The sequence below is a fragment of the Cupressus sempervirens genome, chromosome 9 (assembly GCF_028749045.1).
Source record: "Cupressus sempervirens isolate cs-2001-9-10 chromosome 9, ASM2874904v1, whole genome shotgun sequence".
Classification (NCBI taxonomy): Eukaryota; Viridiplantae; Streptophyta; class Pinopsida; order Cupressales; family Cupressaceae; genus Cupressus; species Cupressus sempervirens.
The window spans coordinates 400,989,057-401,012,325 of NC_143126.1; the positions used below are offsets into that span (position 1 = coordinate 400,989,057).

Sequence of the window (23,269 nt, forward strand, 5' to 3'; positions counted from 1 at the left end):
CTTTTCTAATCCTTCTTTGGACTATTGACAATCAAAAACTCTTGATCATGTTTTTGATCCCTTAATGGCACACATGTCCTTATGCCTAGGCCATTTTTCTTCTTCTTCTAGAATATAGAGTTCCCTTGAGGATGAATATTTTTATGGATTAACTAGCATGCCACATACATTTTCTAGATCATTATATTCTTCTTTTATGGGATGACTAGTGTGCCATACACACTTGCTAGACCATTCAAACCCATCTTTTTTTGCAATGCACATTTCTCATGTACTTTACAATAAGGAACAAAAACCTTATTGGGTGATTTGACTACACCCTTTTCTCTCTTTGTTCTCTTATTAGTGATATCTCTCTTATTATGGCTTTGGATATGGTGAAGACTCAATTCTATTAGGGGCTTGAATGTTTCTTTACTTCCTTAAGCCATGATAATACCAACCTTTTCTTTTGATCTACTTTACCATGAGTAGGAGGTAACTCAATTTACTATCTTAAAATGGAAGATCCCATTATTTAAGAAATTTTATCTCCCACCTTTTTGTGACTCAATGGACCATGGACAAATTTGTGATTAATCAATTCTTTCTCCCATTTAGTCCCAATTCTTTCATTTTTATCTTCATAGTTTTTGAGACCTCAAGCTTAGCCCTATTTAAGTCAACCATGGAATATATTAACCCAGTTCAACCTACTCCCTAGGGAATTTATGTCTCAGGGCTATTTTGTCTTGGGGTTGTAAATTCGTAAATTGGGTCACCCTATCAGCTTACTTTGTTTTTATGCCTGAAAACTAGTATAAAATGAAGCTTAGGAAAATCATTTTTAGAATTATAGTCATATGCATGCAAAATTACTAGCACTCAAGCAATAAAATTTTCTAATTCATTTTAAGTATCCAAGGTTAAAGGATCCTTTGCGGGAATTTTCTATCCAAGATCTAGCATTTTCTTGGCCATCAAGGGAGGATATATGCATTGTGGTGTTCATCATATTCTTCATCAATGTACATTTACGTGCATGGATCCATGATGTGATGTTGGTAGATCCATTTCATTTGTGGAGATTTCATGTATCCTTCATTACACATTCAACATGTACAACATGCAGACATTACAGACCCTTATTAACAAGGGCTTTTTCAAGAAAGATGAATATTTACATGTATCTTTCTTCCTTTCATGTTTTAAATTATAAATAATTTCAAGATTGATTCCTCAATTGAGGGATTATTTAAGGCAAGCCCTCTACCAACAAACAAAACCAATTTTCATATGTGTAGGAGCAAGATATCAAAATTGTGACCACAGATCTGAAAACTACTCGCCAAAACCTTTATGGAGAGGATAGGTCGATTTGGTTAGAGTTTCCTTGGAATATGTCCATCATGATCTACTCAATTTTTTGAACACTTTTTCCACCTTGTCAACCTATTCCTGGAGGTCTAAAAAAAAAAAAAAATTAATGGTTTTCTGTTGTATCGCAAATCCACAATTGGAATTATAGTCATAGTTTTAGATCCATTACATTTGGAGTCAAAGGAATCTTCTCTTATGTATTTAAAAGTAATTCCTTCATAAAAAATTCATCTTTTAGCCTAGACCTATTTTCATATATTCATTGGGGTAATTACATATATTTAGCACCTAGATCTATCTTACTCTTGTCATTAAATCAAATCGTTTAATTTACATTCACACTGCACATTTTAAATCAATTTACATTGGATGAAAGAGGGCTTTATTGTGTACTTCTTTGATATAATCTAGGTTTAGAATTGGAATCTCTTCATCCATTTGGGTTTTACTGATCTAACTTTGATTATATTGAGAGTTATGTTTGGAGGCCCCTCTTTCTCTTATATTTAATGCTTTATGTGTGAAAGTAGTTTGTTACTAAATTTACATCACATATTTTACATTGTAAAATTCATTAAGTACTTTCCTTTCACCAGAAGCATGTATTAGAAAAAAAATAGGAATTGTTAATTATTCTTCGTACAAATATATAATGTTCAAATATACATTTAACATGAAGTTTTACAAATGGTTGGAAGGAACTTTATTTATCTCACATGTGCAAATATACCCCAGGAGGGGTTTTTCATTTCTTCGGCATTTAGTGGATTTTCTTGTGTATTTTTTGAGAAATTTGAGGCTATCTAGAGTTTGTTTTCAGTTGCAATTGAGTTGAGAGGCCTTTAAAATTAGTTAGACCTCAGTTACTAAGAGTTGGGCTCCTACTTTTCATGGATTTGTTCATACATCTGAGTTCATGAGGATTTTCATGATCCAAGATAGATATGAGGTTGTTCAACATCATTGTTTAGGGTCACACACATGCAATTTGAGTTAGGAGGAATTTCTAAGTAGTCAACTGCATGTTTTTCATAGTTTGACTCCTCTTTCTTCTTCTTTTTTCCCTTCTATCTGACCTGTCATGGTTACTCTCCTATATATTATATTTTCTGCCTCAATATCGGGGTTCTCTCTTTTGGCTAGATTTTGCACATTGCAAATTCTGGTGAATCGTATGGGGCATACTAGAATCTAGTAGATTTCCTAATTATTTATATGTAGAGACTAATTCCTTTTTGGTCATTTTTCCATGTTCAAGTTTTGATTGTGAGATATTTGATTTAGATATTGTGGTTTTTACTTTTGTTTGATCAATATTCTTAAGTGTTTAATACATTATAAGATATCTCATAGTGTATATTTATGATTGCGTCTTATTTTTTGAATTTGAATTTGAGAAAATATTCATATTTTCCTCTTCAAATATTAGAATATCAAGACCTTTCATAGAGTCATTTTTGTAGGGTTTGTTTTATTAAGTTGTGAGTTTTAAGTATTCTTATTGTGAGTACATCCTTCTATCTATGTTCGCATCCAAATTTAGTTAGGTGATTCTAATAAGGAACTAACCTTTCAATATGAGAGATTATCCACATCCTGAGAGTGTTCCACATTCCAACTAGATAGCTAAATTTTGCATCTCACTACAAGGGTAATCCTGATTGAAAACAACGAGTTTGACTAACATTTTCTTTTTGCACACTTCAATTTTAAAATATTTACTATATTATTGTCCTTATAAAACACCTGTGTGAAGATTTTGTTTGGATGAAAAATAAAAGGCATGTGCTCTAGAGAGATTGATTCAAATATACAAGTTATTTCATGAGTCTTTTTCCTTCATATCATGTATATCCAAGAGGAGAGGTAGAATTATTTTCTTCCATGTACATTTGAACAAGTCTAATGGAGATATAAGGATGGATGGAAGATACTTTTTCATAGGAAGGTATCTAGGGATTATGAGGGGATTTAGGAGCTCAATTTTGAATATTTGGAGGAGTTAATATTGATTGTTGGAGCCTTTTTAGTAGTGGTTTTGATGTGTCATCAAGTTGGTTATGACTTGGTATGAATTTTTCCATAGTTTTAACTTTATTTCATGGGGTTTAAGTGGATGAATTTGATCCTATTTTCTTAAATTCAACCAAAGTTGGTTGAGAGATATATACTTAATGAGTTTTGATATCTCATTTTTGGATTGTTCAATCATATGTGATTTTCTATCTACAGTGATATTTTGAAGTCCTTGTGTAGTTTCTTGTCATATTTTCTAAAACTCATCTAGGAATTACTTCAATTTCACCATTGAAGTGCAATAAAGATAGTTTTGGTACCTATTTCTTAGCTTTTCATGGTATACCAATTGGTGATTCATGTTAATTTTGTGTTTTTTTATTTGAATCCTTGAGTTTATGTCTCATTCTCAATATCTATGAACAAATAGTTTATATCTTGCATAGGTTATAGGTCGTGAAAAGTGTTTTAGTTATTGATTATGAGAGAAGCTTTCCTTTTAGATTTATTTGAAACCTACCTTCTTGTAAAGTGTTGATATGCAAATTAGGTTATATCCAGACAGTATCCAAGTTAATTTATTTTTGGAGTTTCGTTGTGTTGTCATAACAATGCAATCCTCAAACTTTTAGTCCTTCACCTTTATTTTTGCAATTTTTAAATTATCAACCTTATCCAAAGCTTCATCTCAACCATAACTATCCTACATATTTTGAGATGTTCGTATGTTTCTTCAAAACATAAAGTTTTCCATAACTTGGTAAGGGTGCAATTTTAGGAGATAACCATTGGGTAAAAGTACAAATGTAATGAATGGAAAGGGAATGGATTCTTATTTTGGAATAAAATGAAGAGAAAAAATAATATTTTTTATTCCTTAAAAAGGATGAAAAATTAACACAATAATACATGGTGTGACAACCAAGCTAATAAGAATAGAATCTATTGAAGACTGGTCAAGATCTTTGTGAACCCCTCCATGCTTGGTTTTTCTCACTCTCCTTAGAATAATCCAACTATGGTTTCACCAACCAACATATTTGATAACTCTCCCATCTATGCTCACATTATTTTTAATGACTTGAACTATCAAAACAAGAGAGGTAGAGGGAAAATTTTGTTTAAGCTAAATACTCTCTTGTTGCATAATGAAGACTCATTGGAGGATATTAAAAATGTCACTTATCTCTCTAAATTATGTAATAATTGTAATTCTTTGAGGGACAAATGGAATTAGTTGGTGGAGACTATGAAACAAATGTTTCAAATCATTGGAATGAAAGAAGACATTGATAGAAATAATGAGGAAAAACTCTATCAAAAAAAGTTCAACTCTACTGGGAAAAATCTTCACAAAAACGGGAATGATCAAATTTTGGGAAAGGAGCTTATTCATGCTAAAGCCCAATTAAGAAAAATCCAAATGCTGAGAATTTAGTCCAAAGCTAGGTGGATTAAAGAAGGTGATAGATGGACTAAGTAATTTTTTAACCTTATCAGAGCTAAGCATAACAAATAAGAGACTAAAAGTATTTAGGAAGAGAATGGGTATACTAGTAACATTGTTGAAATTATGAATAATTTCAGATAGTTTTATAAATAAAAATATTTTCCTTATAATACAATATGAAAAACCAATTGACTATGGACCAATGCATCATTCTTATCCCCAATAGAGTGAATAAGGACCAACTCATTGCCCTATAATAAAAGATTGACCTCAAAGAAATTGATGATGCTATTGGATCTTTGGCCAATGGAAAATATCTTAGTCTATATAAAATACTAGCAAATTTCTATAAGGCTAACAAAGAATGTATTTCTTGTAAATGGTTAGAATTTTATGACTGACTTTGATATTGGTTCTTTAGGAGAGAGAGTTAGCAAGGAGTGATTAAGCTTATACCTAAAAATGTCGATACAACTCAAGTTCAAAATTAGAGACCAATTACTTTGTTAAATATCTCATATAAGATCATTGCAAAAGTTTTTGCTAGGAGAATATATATTCTATTCAATGAAATTATTTCTTTAACCCAAACTGGCTTCATTAAAAGAATATACATTCTTGATAATCTCATCACAAGTTGGGAGGCAATACATTGGGAAAATATGGATGACAAAAATGTCTCCATAATTTTTCTTGACTTTGAAAAGTCTTAGGACATAATAGAATGATAGTTTTTTATTAATATATTGAAGGATTTTGGGTTCCCACCTTATTTTTGCAATTGGGTAAACATTATTTTAGATTTTACTCCTCTATTATTATTGAGGTTAATTGAGAGTTATCTAATCCTATCCCTCTTAGCAGATTCATTAGATAAGGATGACCCTTGGCACCCTCCCTATTTGTAATTGTTATTGATGCTTTATCATATGTTCTTAAAAGGCTAGAGATTGGGCCCCCTGCCACAAATATTACACTTCCTTATAAAGAAGAGTTTTTGATTGAATAATTTAAAGATAAATACTTCTATGTTTTTGGAATTGAATGAAAGCAAATTTTACAATTTTCTTATTAGACTTCAAGTGTTCTATTCATCTTTGGTGCCAAAGGTGCTCCAAGAAAATCCACCATGTTGGTTTGATCTAATTCCCCTCCTCCATGGGTTAAAGATAGGGGTGGAAATGGTATTCCTAACAATATTGTAAGATATTTGGGGATTCCTTTTGCTAGCAATCCTTCTTTAAAAGACATGTCAACTTGGATCTACAAAAAGATTGAAAAAAAAAACACATAAAAATGGGAAACACATTCACTATCCTTTATTAGGAGAGCACAGGTTGTACAAAAGGAACTTTCTTCTCATGTTGTCTATTATGATTCTTCTTGGCTTCTATCTAATAATCAAACCAACAAGTTGGGGAAAATCTTAAGAGATGTCTTGTGGTGTGATGGCTTAAGTAATAGGAAGAGACGTGTAAAATGGGAATGATGTTGTTCACCGAACAAAGTTGGGGGATTAGATGTAAGGGATATCAAAATGCAAGGCATAACCCTAGCCTCCAAATAGATCATCAAGACCTTAAATGGAAATGAACCCTACAAAGTTTTGATTAGAAACAATTTGACCTTATTATCAATTAAGAAAGGTAAGCAATGGAAAAATAAACCTTTATAGATATTATGTTTAGAGATTTTGAAATTAAAGTCTTCGGCTCTAATGTATTTTCTACTATCTGGAAGGCATGGTGTCACAACCATTTATAGACTTAAAGAATGTTGTTGGTAGAACATTATCATATGTTGTGCTAGACAACTCTATCTAGTGGGCCATCTATATAACTAGAAAACCTCTTGCATTAACTCAATGTTTCTTTGCAAAAAGATGGCATAATTCTAGTATTTCCCTCATTCAAGATATATTGTTTGACAAGTGTATGGGCACTTGGGAAGAACTCGGAAATAAGTATAATATCCCTAATTCTCAAAAGAAATATTTTACTCTTATATACAAAGTAATGGATTTGTTCTTTCCTGGTAAGACTATGATTTCGTAGAAAATGATTGATCAATTAAAATGGACAGATGATAGTAGATTGGGTGATTTCTCTAGTAAGAAAATCTATAACATGTTGAAACATGATGGGAACATTATTGCTAGGATCAAGCAAGCATGGGGCTTTAATTGGTTGAACACTAAATGACACTTTATCTTTGATTCATTTTGGCACTGACACGTAGAGAATAATGTAGTCTTCTTTAGATGGATTTTTCTCCTTAAAAATCTTGTTGATGGGTCATGGCATTCATCTAATGGGTGACAAATTGTTTATTGTTCCTTGTATAATTGAAACTAACGAACAACTCTTTTTTATTGTATTTTTACTAAGAAGTCGTGGGCTTTGTTTTTTGGGCACACCATTAGTTCGAATAGTAACCTTAAGGCGACTGCATCCCTAAATCCTTGAAGTTAGGATCCCAGTGCACTAACAACATATCACAATACAAGGCCCTATCATAGGACTAAAAATGGAAATTTAATGGAACATAATAAAGATACAGGTTTTCAGTGATATGGAAAATTATCAAGCAGGTCCTCGATGAACACCAAACAAAGGACAACAAGTTGTTGCCATATAAGGAATTGGTTGATCAAATAAAAAAGTGCTTCATCAAATTCTAGTTCACACAAGTGTCATTACAATAGAACAAGGTTGCAGATGCAATGGCCACTATCAGCTCGCTCCTGTAAATTCCTCGGGAAACTTCACAATACAAATTCTTATTCGAGCAGTTACATGCACCTGCATATGAGAATGATGATTCAACATTAGTATTTTTTCTTGTTGGTCCCTAATTCCCATGGTACCATGAGATTCATGCTTACCTAAAAGGAAATATCATATCCCCCCACTTCACACAAACCCAGTGCCAGAACCTTATTCACATAGAGTCCCGCCACACTATTGTAGCAAACACCCTATATCGTTGAGGTTATCATGGTACTCTCTCTAGGTTTAGACCAAAATAAGGTTGTAATGGCCCTAAATGAGGTACACAACATACTTTGTGGTTCTCACATAAGTGGTATAGTCTTAGCTAGGTAGCTACTAAGAGTTGGGTATTACTGGCCTACCATAGAACATGACGCATGTTATTTTGTCAAAAAATGCTTATTATGCTAGCAATATCTAAACCCGATGCATTCTCTAACACAAGATTTACAACTCATTGCACCCCCATGGCCATTTTCATGTTGGGGATTTGACCTCGTTGGGGTTATCACACCTTTATCCTCAAAAGGACAAAAATGGATTATCACAATTATTGAGTATTTCATAAAGTGGGTTGAAGCAATTCTACTTGTCAATGCCACTAGAGTTCAAGTATCCAAGTACATTCTCTGCCACATTGTTTGTCACTTTAGTATCCCTGCCACTATCTTCACAAACCATGGAGGTAACTTTGAGAATCTTAACATGGAAGAGTTGTGTTCCTCCCTCCGCATCCACCATCTATTTTCCAGCCCATACTTTCCAAAAGCTAATGGTTAGGCTAAGGCAACAAACAAAACCCTACTCAAAATCCTCAAAAAGGTAATTAATGATTCTAGGTTGATTGGTATTTATAAATCAACCCTGCCTTATGGGCCTAACACACTTCATTTCACACATCCATGGACACAAATCCATACTCCCTGGTCTATGGTGCAAAAGCAGTCCTCCCTATCAAGGTTGAACTCTCCTCATTGTGCATATCTTTGCAAGGGAAAATACCTGATGAAGACTACAAAGTTGCTAGACTCACCCAGCTGGATTTACTTCATGAACAAAGGCAACAAACTTATGACCACCTCATGATATATCATAACTAAATCAAGAGAAATTTCGGCAAAAAGGTTCATCCCTGACACTTTCAAGTGGGTGACATGGTGTTAAAGAAAATACGAAGGTTCAAACATATCGAGAAAAGAAGGGAAAATTTGAGCCTGGCTAGCCCCTATGTTGTCATGATATCCTTTGGCTCACGAGCATGTCAGTTATCAACTTTAGAAGGAAAACCTCTTAATGATCCCACAAATATCATTCACCTCAAGAAGTTATACGCCTAAGCTACTCAATATACCATGATAGTCCTAAAAAAAGCAAAAAAAGAATCTTAAAATGTCTTGAAAAATCATCATCATGGTGAAAACCTGGCAATTCAGGCACTTGGTGATAACAAAAAAATCAAAATATTAAAAAAGAAAAGAGAAATATGTGTCCAACTATGAAAACTTGGCAAGTCAAGTGCTTGGATAGGTACTTTGGTGAAACATAGCAATAAGCACCATGTGTACTCGAACCCACTCTATCTATTAGTGTCTCATCCCTCCAAATCCCATAGCATCCACTCATTCACTCACCTATTCTCTCATGGTATTCTAGCATCACACAACAGAAACACGCATACTATTATCCCAATTCCTGAGCTTGGAAAAAATAAATCAGAACAGTGTACTATATGATGGCAGTTTCATGTTGTATCATAATCAATTTTAGATGTATTTAATCTGGTGTACTATATCATTTGGCTTTCATTGTCACCTCATCCTGAGCTTTTCAAAAATTGTATCACATCAAATCAAATTCGCTATCTTATCATACAAATTTTTTGTACAGTGTAGTCTTTTGTAAATATCCTCGCAATTATATATATCCCACTGCAATCAGTCTTCAGTTGGTCCTAGTGTATGTATCCTAATTTTTTGTCATTTCATGTCTGATCAGAACTTGTTGTTTTTCCAACCAAGTGCTTTAGAAAGTCCTTGTATGAGACCCTTTGTCTTAGGAAGTGTTGTCTTAAAGGTTTTCACTTGTCAATCTTATCATAGTTCCAAATGCTACCAATAGGTCATTGGAGGATGCATCCTTCCTCATGTCCGACATTGGCCCATTAATAGCCAATCCTATCTATCTCTTTGGCAAAAAGGTTATTTTTCATGGATTTACTCTTTCTTTTGATGTTGGATTTCATATTGTGTTCTTGATTTCAAAGTTGCCATGATCATTTCCACTCTGATTCTTTGAGGATTCACATGTGATGTTGGGGCAATCCTTGTGTGTTTGTTTTGAGAAAGTCCTATGCAATGTTGACAACAAGGCCTTGATGTTCTTGGTAACCTTGGGGGTCCCCAATATTTATATATCAAACTAAGAGCTCAACTACATCGCAGTACTCCTCAAGTTAATCGACACTCATGGTTCAAAGGATTCCATCCCATCATTCCAAAAGGAAACAAAAAAGTGTATGCTTTCAAAAAATCCCACAAATTCAACAGAATGGTTAATCCCAAAGCATCCCATCAAAATTGGTCCTACAATCAGCTATCCTACATCGACCTACAATCCCAAAAGCATCCAAAGTTTATGACCCCCTTCACCCCGCAATCACTATCCTATAAAGCCAAAACCCCCCATCATCCCTCCACAAAAGCCTAATCCCTTAACCCATGATTAGAGTTGGGAAAACGGTCTACCCCCTCCTAAAAGCGAGGGAAGAAATGACCATTGATATGTTGTGCTTTCTCATTTCCATTTTTCATTGCATTCAACCCCATATAACTTGTATGATCATTTACTCGTATTACGTACATTAGCATGTCATTGCATTTAGCTTCATTATCCTTAGTGTTCATTTTAAAGTTATAAATAAGTGTCATTAACATTTATTCATGGTACTCTCATTTTTAACTTACATATCATTTCTCATGCATATTCATTTTAGTTGCATTTATCATGTTAGTTGTATTCATTATCCATTTCCCATTGCATTATCATTGGCACAATTCATCATATAGTTTTGTATAAATTGCATTCTTCTTTAGTTGCATTATCATTATCATTAGTGTTCATGTTAATAAATCTTCATCGTAAGTTACATTCATTGCATTTCAATCACATTAATTACATAAGTAGAATCATTCATTAGTTCATTGCATATCATCTTAGTTACATTCTCACACTAGGGTCCATTAATTACATTCATAATATTAAGAATATGCATTAGTGTCAATCATTGTCATATCATTATATCCTTCATCGTATAGTTTCATATCACTTGTATTTATCACTAAGGTCAATTTCATAATCTTTAATTTAGGTAAGTATTTATTTAGTTTGCATTTAATTAATATCTTCTTCACATTCATTCATTCAATTAGGTTGTCTAAATTATGCATTCCATTCATTTTATCGATTATGCCTCCCCTTCTATCTATCCAGCTCCAACCAAAGCCCATCCCTAACAATTTGTAAACGGCCAAACTATCTCTGCAATGTGTCTCACTCTATCTAGAACTAATCTCTCTCATACTGATATTGACCTCTCTCCCTTTGTGTCTTGTAGTAGGGGACTCGTGGCCTCATGAGTTTGTCAGAGAGGTGCTAACAGCACTGCCAGTCCCCTATCCTCCCCACCAGCAGAAGAGCCTCCTCCCGCAGGTACCTGTGTATCTGGTGGTGCCTATGGACCCTTTCTTGTGTCCACATCCATCTATTGGGGCCCGTTGTCATCCTTCCTACCCTACTCCTCCCTCCCCCTCTCCCTCCTCTCCCCCTCTCCTCTGTCACTTGCCATGATTGTTGTCTAGGTTGCTCCTAAACCATAGCATCTCTCTACCTCTATCCCCTTGCCAGTAACCCCCCATGCCTGGAAGCTTGTGCTACCTCCCAAGATCTCATTGTAACTCAGGGTACATGTGCCCTCCCAACTTCCCTGTGCCTCTAGTACTAGTCACAATACTCCTATGTCAAGCCCACGTCTATTGCTCCCCCATGCTAATTCCAGTCAACTAGCGATAAGTCAAGCAATGGTGCTAAAAACCATCCCTCTGCAAAGGTTTCCTAAATAAAGACACTACCTCTCTAGTCACTCTCTAATACCAAACCAGCTTTGCTGGAATTCCCTATAACCACCCAAATTGTTGCATTACCCAATTTGGGTGATACTTCTCTACAATGTAGTCCTTGTGTCCAAAGATGAAGCATGTCAAGATAGTGTAGTGCAACTGCACTTGATCCTCTGCCCATTGATCGAGACCCATGTAAGGCCTTATAGTAACTGCTCTAACATCATCTAATGCAAGTCACTAGTAGTCCACGTCATTTGTGTGCTCGTACATCAATAGCACTCCCCAACTATAAACCACAGGCTGGTCTGCCAACCTATCTTGTCACCTTACCATCCTTAACACAACAAAATGCTCTCAGGCCCAAACTTGCAACAAGGTAGAAAATCCAATGCTCCTTCACCTCCCATGTCTGTGGTAGACAATCTGATGTAAATCTCTATATAACTTTGCTAACATTAGGGCTCCCCATGCTACTAGGATGCCTACATCCATGATCCCTACAATAGTCAGAATCAAACTAAGTGACATTGATCCCACTTGTGTCAAGGGTAAGGTATCCAAACACCAGTCCGCACACAGAAGTAGATTTGTCTCTGTTGTGGCATCGCATCCATATGTTGATCAAGAGTGAACTAGCCCTATTTAATTTGAAATGGGACCCTTGATCCCATAAGTGTCTACACTGCCTTCTCAGGCATCATATCCCTTGTAGCCAACATTGTGGTCCCCCGCACTAGTAATCTAAAGATGCAATACACATCCTCCAAAGAAATTGTCATCTCCCAAATCAAGAAATGAAATGTAGGTGTCACACTATGCCACTGCTTGCATAAAGTTGTAACCATCACCATATAGGTCCAACAATGGGGCATCCTGGCTAGATACACTCACTCTCCTCACACTCACTCCCATCTTGACAAGTATCGTCACCTCATTGGTTGCAAGAAAGCACAATCCATGTGCTTCCCTCTCCTCACATCTTAGCCCTCCCTCACCTTTTCTCAACCTTGCATCTTGGCCCTTCATTTCACTACCCCTTGGCCTACAAATTGGACACTTCACTCCATTTTGATCCACCTTCATATGCAAACGTATAATGCTAATTTGAGAGCTCAATACTATCATATTACCATTATTACGCCCATTTTCACACACTTAAATCCATCACTCATCTCCATTGTTGAAACCATCTTGAAGCTTGAGCATCCTTTGAGCACACATATCATCCATCGGACGCATCCAAACATCAAGAAGGCTTTTGGAGGGCTTGCTTTGGCTTGTATTTCATTTTGATTGCTTTCTTTAGCTAATAATATATGTTGTATTTGGTTTGTTTGTTGAATGTGTAGTTTAACTTCATGTTTCTAGACTTATATTTCATTGCATACACATATCTTACCCATTACATACATTTTCATGAGAGAATCACCAAGGGTTATAAATCAAGGAATTGTAGAGGAGCAAGGCCTCCAAATTTGTGGGAATGCAAGAGTAAGATATTAGATATTACATTATGAATACTTGGATTTAGAAGTCGATTGATGGAATGGTAATTAGGACCCAAAATAAGATCAAGTGAGAACATGAGTTCTAGCATCTAAGTGTACAAAAATATCCAACTCTTGGAAAGAAGAAAATATTTGACAACGTTTGTTAGAGTTTTTATAGTATGAAAGGAAGAAGAGAATCAAGAAGGTTGTAAAATGAATCCTAGGCAGGCATAACTTTGACAGAAGATGTAGAACAACAATAGATTGATGAGGCAATATGTAATAATAAAGAGCATCAGTGAAGTTAAGGATACATGGTTGTATTTTTTGTCACTCACATAATTCTAAGTATAATTCATAGTGATTTTATTTTTAAAAATGCTTCTATTAATGAAGTCAAATAAAAAAGTAATATCACATCCATAGGTGGGCATGGACAATCTTTCCTCGCTAATTTAGAGAAATCCTCCCACTCAAAAAGGGCATCCATTGAGATTGACCTTTTGATAACAAGGTTGTCCAAAGATGCAAAGAGAAATTATTTTTTTTTTCTCATTTTATGGATTTTACCCATTTCTTGGATTATGTCCAAAAAGATGATAGAAATGTGGGGACTTGACTCCATTATCATCTATTGTTGGAGGAAGTTTGTCTCCTTTTCTCTGCTACCCTTTTCAAAGCTCTCCTCTGGTCCCTGCACTCCACGAAGAGAAGGAACATAAGCCTTAGAAGAAATGGGTAGAGAAAAATCAGATTCGGACCTTCTTCAAAACCTTAACACACAAAGAAGCATTAACCTATCCAAACTCGCGATCATTGCAAAAAAGTATATGGAAGAAGATAAGGGAATGCAAAGATTCCAAGTATATTTGTATGGGCCCTAACATGAAATAGAAAAGACACTATTGCAGACTCTTCTATGGAAAATGTAAAATGCCCCCAAAATGCAACATAGTGTGAAGATAGTGCCAATTGTAGCGACCAAGACAATGTTTTTTCTCAACATATCATCATGATGCATCCCATGAGGACAATCCTGCAAACCCAGCCACTTCCCACACAGCTGGCAATTCCCTAAAAAATGATGTGAGATTTTGCTGCTTATATGCTCCAGAACAAGGGATTGGTCCTGAGAAATGATTGTATGACAAGTTTAGATGCTTTCCCAAATATGTTGGAAGTAACCCTAACAAGTTATTGAAAAACAAATCAATGTCTTAAAGGCTTGCCACAGCTACTGAGCTCATTAGGATTTGAGCATGATAAAATGTTAATTCATGGAACAGCCCAGATAATTGGTGGTTTGATAAATAAATAAATAACTGAACATTCCAAAGGAAAGTTTCCTGTGAGAAGATTATATGACACATCTAGGAGCTCAAGATCTATGGGAAGTGAAATAGAACAGAGAGTAGAAAAGAATCCATGGGGAGTGAAATACAACCCCAAAACACATTGATGAGAGAGGTCATAAAACCGTTGGAAACAAAATAGAAGCGAGAGGGTGTCAACTAAGAGAGGGGCCTTGAGTGGGTGGTGGCTATGGACTACATCCAGAGAGAGAAGGAATGGAAAAAGGTGAAAGCTACCCAAGTAGAGGAATGGAAGAAATAATATATTTTAAATGAATACTGCTTCAATCTATTTATAATGTGCCAGAGTAAATCTAACAATATTTGATTCTTGATCTGGAAATAAAAAATTTACAGAAAATATTGATTGTGAGTTACATTTTTATATGATTGGAGATTTGATTTGATTTGATTTGACTGAAGTATTACACTTGATTTGATTAGAATATCACAACTCATTAGCTGGAGAAGCCAACAGCAAACACAGCCCCATTCTGGCACTGCGCGTCTGTGATGTGTGTTAGAGCTACGATCTTGCATTGATACGCCGCCTACAGAGTCAGAGGACTGCAATACAATCACTAGAAATATCATCAATATTATCTTCCGTATCATAATAACTGTCAGAATCTCCCATATCAAAAAAATCATAAAAGAGCTAGCAGTTTTGAGTATCAAATGGTAAGAAGTTTTCAGCGTCAGACAGGTTTCAAGTGAAATCCCCACTTATAATACCCTATTGGCTAATTAATCTGGCAAGAATGTTATTCAATTTCTGAAAGCCATAAACAAACACAATTAAAAAAAATGGTTAAGTTTTGATCTATTATTGACATTAATATTCCATTGGATATTCATGATTGTTCTTAAAGCTCTCATTTTGGCACAGGAAGGGAAGACACCAATAATGGATATCGACTATGGCTTTAAACCTTCCACTTGCATGTATTTTGTAAGTTTGTAAAATCTGATCACTTCTTTTAGGAATTATATCAAACAATTCATGTATATTGTTTATGCTTCTATATTTTGAATACATGTACCAGGGCGTTTGTAACCATAGATGGAAGACTCGCCGAGTGTTTTGGGACGGCGAGTAAATCGCCCAAAAACTCGCCTGCCAAAAAACTCGGCGTGAGTCCAAAAACTCGCCGAGTAATCGACGAGTTTTAGTCAAAAACTCGACGAGTTATGTAAAAAAACTCGCGGTTCAGGGAACCCGCGACCAGATGCCTAAATAGGTCAAATTTGCATTGTTTTTTGCATTGTTTCTTTCATTTGTGTGGAGCAAAGAAGGTTTTAGCTGATTGCAAGTGATTAAAGGCAGATTGGAGTGGATTTTGGAGGATTCTAACCGAATTTAGAAGAGAAATTTCTTTCCAGGTATGTTCATCTTATCATTGTTTGAAAACTTTTTATAGTTTTAAGCAAAGCTTTTATTGTTTTTGTTGTTGTTTGTAAATGATTTCAAATCATTTGAAAGTTGAAACCCTAGTGGCTAGTTGTTCTAAACTTCTAGCTTCTAAGTTTTAACTCTAAGTTCTAACTTTGTTTATTCGTTTTTCTACAAATTTAATTATTTATGTGTAGGGCAGCAGACAAGCATTAAGAAAACATGACAAACCCGCAAGAAGAGTGGCCACAAACACCATGCCCATTTGGATATATAGGCACTCGGCCTAAAAATGCAAGAGATAAGGCATGGCGGTATGCCTATGAAGCTCCAAGTCCAAATGATATTGGGAAGGTGATATGCATTCCCTGTGAGAGAATTATTTCTGGAGGCATAAACCGCCTCAAATACCACCTTGCAGGCATAAAGAAACATGACTCAAATCCTTGTCTCAAGGTAACTGATGAAGAAAAAAGATTCATCCATGCCCTACTTGCAGCTGCTGAAGAGAAAAAATTGAATAGGGAGAGGGCAAAATTATCTATGAGGGCAGCCATAGCTGAATCTGAAGGAGCTCCTTTTGATATGCAAGAGGAAGAAGAAGCACTTGAGAACATACCAGGATCTCTTCGTGGCCCACGGATCCGCAAACAAAATTTCTCTTTTACCGGTTCCACTTCTTCTACATCTCCTACTTCATCATCACCATCCGGATCCCCATCAGGGATAGGTGGTTATTTTGTGCCCAGGAACACACCTGGAGCACAACCATCATTAGAGGGCACTGCATAGTTTAAGGAGGTGCATGAGCAAACTAATATTGCAGCCGCTGATTTTTGGTTTTTCAACAATATCTCAATGAATGCCGCTGATAGTCCCTATTGGGTCAATATGGTGAATGCAATGACAATATCAGGCAAAGGGTACAAGCCGCCTAATCACAAGGATATGAGTGGAAGGTTAGTATTTTACTATTTAGTAATTGTAAATAATTGAGATTCACTTTAGTTCATTGTTATATTTTAAATCTTAATTGTTGTAACTTATTTCCTAATTTTTTACTAACACTTACACTTTGTTTAATATTACACTTAAATTTTGTAGGTTGCTTGACAAAGCGGTTGGTAGGGCAAGATTGTTGATAGAAGACCAAAAGAAACAGTGAAAGAAGTATGGCTGAACCATTTTATCTGATAGGTGGACAGATGGAAGAAGTAGAACCATTATTAACTTCTTGATTGCTTGCAAAGATGATGTGGTGTTTTGGAAATTTGTCGATGCCTCCAACAAAGTGAAAAATGCAGCCACATTGGCTTTAATGTTGGAGAATGTTGTCATGGAGGTGGGAATAGAGAATGTGGTGCAAATAATCACAGATAATGCAGCAGCATATGTGGCAGCAGGTAGATTTAATTTTTTATATTTGAATCAATATGAATCATGAATGTAATGCTATGGTATTATTCAATTTAGATTTGATGTAATTTGTAAATACTAAATATGAAAAGTTTGTTACGGATTATTGATTTTTTGCTAATCTTTTAGGTAGAATCCTCCAAGAGAGGCATCCCACACTTTTTTGGTCACCTTGTGCAGCACATGTCCTTGACCTTCTTTTGGAGGACATAGGAAAACTTGATTGGGTGAGTCCAGTTGTGGAAGATGTTAGGCGAGTCACGAAATATATCTATAATCACCCATGGGTTCTCAGTTTGATGAGAAAAGCCACTAAAGGCAAAGATTTGATGAGACCTGCTATGACAAGGTTTGCAACGGTCTTCTTGACGTTGCAAAGTATTCTTGACCACATATTGGCTTTGAAGCAAATGTTTGTGTGTGCTGATTGGGTTGCTTCACCTTACTCAAAGAAGCCCGAAGGAGAAGCTGTGGCACGAATAGTCTTTGATGATAGCTTTTTTGCAAAGGCTAAGGAGATTGTGGAGGTAACTTCATTATATTTTTAGTTTATTCAAGTTTCATTTTCAATTCATAACTTACTATGTTATTAACTAATTTGTATTTTTCGAATTTCAAATGTAGATGTCTCTGCCCCTGGTTCTAGTCTTGTGCACATGTGATGGGCAGCAATCCCCAATGGGAGGTCTTTATGAGGCCATGGATAGGGCGAAAGAGGCTGTTAGAAATTACTATCACGGGGACAGTCTCAGATTTGACCCCATTTGGGAAATAATTGATAGGAGGTGGAACAATATGCTCCACCAACCTATTCATGCAGCAGGCTACTTCCTCAATCCCAAATTCAGGTACTATGATAATTGATTGTCCTTGAAGTTGGGATTTTAATAAGTCTTTATTTTACTTTACTTTTTAAGGTTGTGTAGTAAGACTTGATATCATTTTCTATTTGTTTTAGGGCTGATGATTCCTACTCAGATCCTAATGGAGAGGTCATGGAAGGTCTCTCTAAATGCATTTAGAGAATGATATCAAGTGAAGAGGAGAGAGACCTTATTGTGACCGAACAACAAATCTATGTGGAATCAAGGGGTCCTTTGTTCTCTTCTATGCTAGCAAAGAGAGCAAGATCTACTCAAGCACCAGGTAAAGCGTCAAACTTTAAAACTTTTGCTAATTGATAAGTTGTGCTTCTGATTTTGTTTTTTATTGATTTACAACTTTTTAAATTTTGTTTTGCAGATGCTTGGTGGGCAAGTTGGGGTGGCAATACCCCCAATTTAAGGAAATTTGCTCTCAGAGTCCTATCCCAACCTTGTAGCTCATCCCATTGTGAGCACAATTGGAGCTTATTTGAGTCCATCCATACAAAGAAAAGAAACAGAATGACTCAAAAACGGCTTAATAACCTTGTTTATGTGCACTATAATCTTAAGTTGCGCATAAAAAAGTCACAGCTCTTAGAACTACCTGGTCCGCTTGATCTAGATGAGATAGATCCTTATTCTGATTGGACAGCACAGGAGCCAAGTCCATTTTTTACACCAGATGAGATCGCTGATTTGGAGAGGCAGGCCATGGAGGGGGAGGTTGACACTGATTTTCAATTCACTATGGATGACATTGAGGATGAGGACGAGGATGATGATGATTCAGGCGAGGATCAGACATTACCATTAGGTGGAGATGCATCCTCTTCTAGGATGTCGAGCCAGTCAGTAGGAACGTCGAGCGAGGGGGCACAACCACAGAGTTCACAGTCACGCAGCTCACGCCCTATCCCAGTGCGGGGCACTTCTTCTAGGACTAGACCCCCTCGCTTTCCTGCTAGTGCAAGTGGAAAGAGGAAGATGTGATTGGCATTGTCACATTGTATTGATGTATTTAGACTTTTAGTATTTACTTCTAGTTTGACAGATTGAAACTATTTAGTAATTTACTATTTTACTTCCTACCATGAGCATTCTGCATGAGAATGCAATTTTGTACGCATTATGCATTTATATATATCTAAACTTTGTTTCTTTCTTTTGTATTGTCTTTAATTAACTTATTAGATGCATCTTCTCATTAAATTTTGCAAAATAAATGTATTTTTAATTATATTTCAGCGGTTTTTTAGGTTTCCAAATTTTTCCCGAGTTTTTTTTTTAAATCGCCGAGTTTTTCCCGATTAAACTTTTGGGGGGCTTGGCGAGTTTTTGCATTTGGCGAGTTTTCCAACTATGTTTGTAACTACAATATGTGAGAAACTTTTTCTGTTCTTCAATGCCCAAACTCTATTCCAAAGCTCCCATTTTTCCAATAAAGGAAAGAACATGGTGGAAAATGTTAGCAGAATTTTGCTTTACACCTGAGAATTATATTTGCTTGAATGTCTCTGTAGCCTTTTTGACAAATTCATTTTAAGAGTTAGCATATGCTATGTGAAGAGATTTATAATAGCTATTGCATGAGGTTCAAGAGAAGGGGTAAATTTCTCAAATTTAGATTCCTAAAGAGGAAACACATGGGAAAAGGCAATTTGGTGCTTATAAGGTTTTATATTTTGAAAAGAACAATGTTAACTTCTATAATTAAAGTACTTTCATTTTAACTTACAGCTATCTGTGTAAAACACCATAACAGATTTCAGCAAGACTGTAGGCCTTTCTTTTGGGTGGCAGTTTCCTTTTTGTATTGGTTTATCTGCAGAATAATTGCTATCCCCTCACTTTCTTGCAGGGGACATTAATCCTTTTTTATTGTGTACACCATCCTCTGGATGATACAAGAGAAATGATAACTTTAGCTCCAATATGAAGGCTGAATTATAACAAACAAGAAGAGAAAAAATCAGCATCGTATAGGAAGATTATTTCTAAGCTTTTCTTAGCTCACGAGAAACCTCTCTTATATTTTGTCCCCCATGGTTCAGATATTTCTTATGCCTACACCTATATCAGCTACTCATCAAACACAGGTTGGGAAGTCCTTCAGAAGCCTAATCAGTATACTTCTATCATTTAAAAAATAATAAGACAGTCGAAAAAGAATAGAGAGTACATACTTGATGTTATGAACAGAGGATCAAAGCAAGAACAACAATAATGAAACTGTGAAGACATGGACAGCAAGGACACAGAAACAGAAAACGCAACAAAGGCAATCAATATCATTGAAGCACAGTGACGACATGTTAAAAATAGATATCCAATAAGTGCAGAAAATGGAGACCAGGAGATTAGAATGACAGTCAAAAGAGATGTAGTCAATGAGGTAAAGATATTGTGCTGTGGAAAAAGCACTGATATTAATAAAATCGGTGATGAATGAATGGAGAAGGTAGATTTTTGCTGTTATAATGGCTTCTTCAAACAGAGATAAAGAGATGATGTGCAAAGCACTAAACAGTGTTCATTGTAAATGAGCAGCACAATAAGATCAAAATATAGTAGTGTTTTATGCATGATCAGATATGAGCAGACCAAGTAAGAGTTTAGAACAGAAATCATAGTACAGAATGCTTATTTCACAATGATTCATGGCAAGGATATCATGTTGCAGAGCAGTCATAGACAGTGTGATAAAGGAAAAAGTTCTCAAAAATGGTATCATGTATGATTGCCAAGTGCAGCCATGTTGTGCATAAAACAGTAAAAACAGTGAGGTAGTGTGCAGCCTCTAAGCTTGGGCATTATAGATTAAGAGATTCATCTAAGGACTTGGAATTTGAGAAGATTGATGACGGTGAATGTCTTGTAACATTCAATCAGAAGAATACCTTAAAAAAGGTAATGTAGCGTGCAGCCTCTAAGCTTGGGCATTATAGATTAAGAGATTCATCTGAGGACTTGGAATTTGAGAAGATTGATGAGGGTAAATGTCTTGTAACATTCAATCAGAAGAATACCTTAAAAAAGGCAACGATCAGATACGAGCAATATGAAGATGAACACAGTGAGATGTTAATCATGTATGAAGAGTTTTGACAGTAAAAGATCCATAAAGAACTGAGTTTGGCATTATTATTCAAAAATACAAGATCTGTTCTAATGCAGAAGGGAACAGCAAGAACATTGATTATAGCAGTCAAAACAGCGATGTTTGAAGACCATAAGATTCAAGCAATAGGGACATGTTATCATGGCAGAGGGTGCAAAGACTAAGGTATATCTAATACAGAGGATAATCGCTGTAATGGAAAACAAAGATGTGTGCTAACAAAGATGTATGATAATTACTATTATGGTAAACAAAGATGTATGCTAACTGAGAGATGAGCATGATTAGAGTAGAGTCAGAAAGTTATTAAGTACTAAGCATGAGGCTTATGTAAACACTAAATAAGAAAAGATTGTCAAAGATATGAGCACTGAAATGTTGAAAGATAGAGCAACGCTACAATCAATGAGGATCAGTTGAGGCTTGGAAAAGTGGAGTTTTTGAAGCTAATACAGAAGTTGGACCTCACGTTAAGAGCCCACTTGGATTGTGCATTGGTCTAGGCCTCTGTCCAAGTTTCTCTTAGTTATGCATGACACCAGAAAAGATTGAATGATGCCTCATACTAATAGACCACTTATCTGCTTCCCATCCATGGAGTCATATGATGAACAAGAAAATATACCTTTGAAGTGATTGAAATAGGCCCTAAGAATGGCAATACAGGAGTATGAGAATTTTTCATGTTTCTTTGAGCTGCAATACACTGTGCATACATTCTCAATACACAAAGCCAAGCATACCAACACAATAAGCCAAGCAAACAAGCCAGAAATTGGTGCAATGGGATATGCATCAGGCCTGCAATTTCAGACAACTAAATGGAAGTATATCTAATATGAGACTGAGTTAGCTATTGCAAAGACGCATGAGTGAAAACTCCTACTACAAATCACGGGAATGTTGCTGCTGAGTAATCCACTGCCAGAAGTATCTCAAGCCCTTCTAAATCCAGCCATGGTGTGTCGGAAAGCAAGTTTTTTGTCCTATGCAGCAAACTCCAATGAAATGGACAGTGTAAGGCTCACTATACCTAACCTTCTCAAAATTGAGATGAGTTTGGATATTTGTAACGGTGGTAGATACGAAGTCTATAGCAAAAGGAAACAAGCAGTAAAAGGAAAAACTCAGCATGACAAATTGCTGTCACAGGTTCCAATCCCAACATACAACTGCAAGAGTTTAGAAACATGAGGACTCTCAAAGGGAAAAAACAATTGACTAAATCAAAAACCGTTTTAGATATCTGCATAATCTTATTGCAACTAAAAGAATTCCAAAAGCGTAAATCAAAAGAAAACAGAGGCTTCAGTAAATTGTTTCTACAAACTGAAATAGCTACATCAGTTCAACAGAACGCAAATGTTACAAACCAACCTGTTGAGATGGAGCTCTATGAAACGGATGTGATTCTACCTCGCATAACGGAATCTGTTTATTTTATAGTAGATGATCATCTACTGCTAGTTTTGTTTTTACAGTTAGTTTTACCCGAGTCACAGCAGTCGGCCACAGAAGATCCTTGGTACCCACATAATCCCTCCACAGCAGTCAGACACAGAAGGTTGGAAGCTGCTCGTTGCCGACATAATCTCTTCCCCACTGCCTCCTATAAAGTTTCTGCAAATTCTGCTATAAATCAGACTGAAATAATCCCTTCTTAGTTGCTTGCCGAAGATGATCTTCTATATCAGACTTATATGAAGTGTCTTCAATGGTATAATGTCAATTCTGGAAATGTTCTTACTCTGCAATAATTCGTATAAGGCAGGAATGTAGAGCAGCAGAATTTATTTTATAATGCACCCAAGAGGCATGTCCTTAGAAAGGACATGTCTCTTCCTAGGTCGGCCCTTATATATAATTTAGTTATTATACTCCAAGATCGGCATCTCCTAGTTAACATAATTTGTTAGTATA

At 35.8% G+C, this 23,269-nt stretch overlaps 2 protein-coding genes across 2 annotated transcripts in view; both read left to right on the plus strand.

Annotated features, from left to right (window-relative positions):
• The window catches only part of LOC149538951 (uncharacterized), a 59,131-nt gene extending 40,823 nt beyond the window's left edge, over positions 1 to 18,308 (plus strand). Inside the window, exons 2-4 of the mRNA XM_089802505.1 lie at positions 17,147 to 17,352; positions 17,495 to 17,892; positions 17,990 to 18,308. Coding sequence (XP_089658631.1) covers positions 17,147 to 17,352; positions 17,495 to 17,892; positions 17,990 to 18,229 — 844 coding nt within the window. The 3' untranslated portion in view covers positions 18,230 to 18,308. The remainder of the gene's footprint in view (positions 1 to 17,146; positions 17,353 to 17,494; positions 17,893 to 17,989) is intronic.
• An 82-nt stretch (positions 18,309 to 18,390) lies between these two features.
• Positions 18,391 to 23,013, plus strand: LOC149538952 (uncharacterized). The gene is made up of 3 exons (XM_089802506.1): positions 18,391 to 18,511; positions 18,608 to 19,117; positions 22,502 to 23,013. The coding sequence occupies exons 1-3, from the start codon at positions 18,391 to 18,393 to the stop codon at positions 23,011 to 23,013; spliced, it is 1,143 nt and encodes a 380-aa protein (XP_089658632.1).
• Positions 23,014 to 23,269: the final 256 nt, after the last annotated feature.